The sequence below is a fragment of the Lactuca virosa genome, chromosome 1 (assembly GCF_052849685.1).
Source record: "Lactuca virosa cultivar CGN04683 chromosome 1, Lactuca_virosa_CGN04683_v6, whole genome shotgun sequence".
Lineage (NCBI taxonomy): Eukaryota > Viridiplantae > Streptophyta > Magnoliopsida > Asterales > Asteraceae > Lactuca > Lactuca virosa.
This window is the reverse complement of record NC_136426.1, coordinates 8,074,365-8,076,878: the sequence shown is the minus strand read 5'-3', so window position 1 is coordinate 8,076,878 and position 2,514 is coordinate 8,074,365. Positions and strand designations below refer to the sequence as shown.

Genomic DNA, 2,514 nt, shown 5'->3' with positions numbered 1-2,514 from the left:
CGTCATTTCTCTTGTTTTGATAATCTCTCAAGCACAAACAACCTGGATTTTTTTATATCAAAAACAGAATAATAATAATAAAATACAAAACACAGATTATTATTAATAAAAGGTACATCTTTTCTAACACGCCCATCATTTCGAACAAGTTCTTATTTTTCGAACAAGTTCTTATTTTTCGAACATGTTTTGTTCATGATTTTCTAACTTCTTCAAAATTTCCATACAAGTTCATGATTTTCGTAGATTAATGTTCATGATTTTCGAACGTGTTCAGATTTTCTGTACAAAAAATGTTTTCATGCTACCAAAAACAAAGATTAACGTACATATGCTTTTTTCTATATTATTTTAATGTTCTTATGTATTGTGCTTTGATATCAAAACCAAGTAACCAGAAAGAAGTATTTTTTTCAACAGTCAAAAAAATATAATAGTTTAATCACTACAGTAAATAGTTACATGTTACGTTGCTAAGTCTATAATATAGTGAAAGCACAAACATTAATCTCTATTTTGCCTGTTCATAAACCATATAAATGGATCATAATTTTTTTTGAATTTAATAGCAATGTCAAGTTGTATTCAAGGGCTCATTCACAAGCTACTCAATTTCCAGTTCTTGTTTGTCTGCAAACTCACAGAACTTCTCATTAAACAAAACCTGTGGATCTTTATGAATTAAGACACCATCTTCACCATAAGCATCCTTCAAGAACACAACCCAATTCATCTCAGTTCCTGCCAAATAAAAGCTCCTTGGCTGCTTCAACAGCATTGCATAAGTATGCTTAGTAAGACTTAATTCCTCTTTAAACTCAACAATGTGGTGAATCGATGCTCTTTTCTCCAATGTCAAGCTCAAGAACTCATGAAGAACACCTACCCGATACTTCTCAGCCTCCAAAGTCCAAAGATCCAAGCTTGCCCCATCTGAATAAGGCGAAACCAGAGGAAGAGTGTTTAACAGATTCAATTTCCGTTCATCTTGTTCGTCTAAATTCAATGATTTTGCGTGTTTTATCTTGAATTGAAAAGCTTTCTTGGCTCGATTTTCATCAACCATGAACTGTTGTTCCAATGAGCTGATGGCGAGTTTTGGATCCCAGTTCACAAGCTCGAGAATTCTCTTTCCATCTTCTTCAACAATGGTGTTGAAATACTCTGGATATTTTCTCAAACGATCTCTGAAATCTTCTGGAATCCCGAATAATGATCTACAGTGATAGATCTTGCTTAGAGGAATTCGTTTATTTGCAGACATCATTAGCAGCTTTCTAACAGTATTGATCCGATCATGTTCCATTTCATCCATAATCATCTTCTCTTCTTCTAGAAATGTCTCCATGAAATCTGTGAATCCGAACCAGATTTTGTCATTGGAGTGGCGGTAGGTTTGGAAAATGAGAGGGTGGCGCTGGATGAATTTTAGAACTTTACGGCCGCGAGGAAACCCTAGCTCACGGTAGAGTTTTCCGGCATCATCTAGGCGGAGGACTTGTTGTGGTTGTTTCAAGAGGTAATCCTTGGTTTTGGTGACAAAGCGGAAGTGACTGTCTCGATTGAGAATCTTCTCAAAGTGAGGAATACGTTCGGATTCGTGCTGTACGTGTTTGGTTCTTGCGGATTCTTCCTTTTTGCGTTTTTTCTTCTGAGATTTGGGGGTTTTGGTGATTAGGAATGAAGTCGAGTAAGAACGTGTGATGAAGGTGGAGATAGAACATAGACTAGGGTTAGGGTTAGCGACGGCGGAGTTTTTCAGCGGCAGTTGCTTGTTTTTGGTGGCGGTGGAGAACAGACGCCGAAACGCCATTGACAATGCTACTGATTCTTAATAATAATTCAAAGCAAAAGGACTCGAATCAGAAACTCGCTTATACTAAGGACTTATCGACGGGGTATTCACATTTGCCACATAACAAAAATCAACTACCTCCGTAAACATAAATAGGAACTCACTGGACACGAATATCAAGAGCATAAGTATAGTCTTACCTTGTCAAAGACGAACATAGTCGTTATCACCTGATGAAACAGTGATCACGAGACCAAACTACATCTCAAATTCCAGCTCCAAGAAATTAGAGTCAACAGTGATCACGAGACCAAACTTCTACACCAGTTTCAGCTGGTGTAGAAGTTCTCCACAGAAATTAGAATCGGGAGTGGAGGGGAGAAGAAGTTTTTGTTGGGCCGCAATAATGGATCCCACCGTTCCAAAAAGAATTCGTGTGGGCTATGTAAAAATTGATACCTAGATGATTTTTTTTTTGAAAAGAAACTTTCCTAACATCATTTCTGGGTCACTTTTGCATACAGACTAATACTTATTGTAAACATGAGACTATGCCTTATGCACCGGAGTCATTGCAGTTCATGACTACAAGGGCTGAGTAGTGTCAGAATTTGAATATATGTCGGTATTTTGTCCATTATATCTTCCACATGTCTTACTAAGTCACCACAATTAAAATGGATGAATTTGAATAGAGTAACTTATCATGGTCCTTTAGG

General features: G+C 37.0%; 1 protein-coding gene across 3 annotated transcripts; it reads right to left on the bottom strand.

The window, feature by feature from the left end:
- Window positions 1-527: 527 nt before the first annotated feature.
- LOC145132255 (Ubiquitin carboxyl-terminal hydrolase family protein) lies at window positions 528-2,170 on the bottom strand. Of its 3 annotated transcripts, none has more exons than XM_079066975.1 (2): window positions 1,996-2,170; window positions 528-1,830 (listed from the first exon to the last, which is right to left on the bottom strand). In XM_079066975.1, exon 2 carries the CDS (start codon window positions 1,811-1,813, stop codon window positions 605-607), a length of 1,209 nt encoding a protein of 402 aa, XP_078923101.1. In that variant the 5' UTR covers window positions 1,814-1,830; window positions 1,996-2,170; the 3' UTR covers window positions 528-604. The 3 variants fall into 3 exon arrangements, with proteins under 3 accessions (XP_078923101.1, XP_078923109.1, XP_078923117.1); XM_079066983.1 differs by having other exon boundaries at window positions 528-1,824; XM_079066991.1 differs by having other exon boundaries at window positions 528-1,821.
- Between the last annotated feature and the right edge of the window lie 344 nt (window positions 2,171-2,514).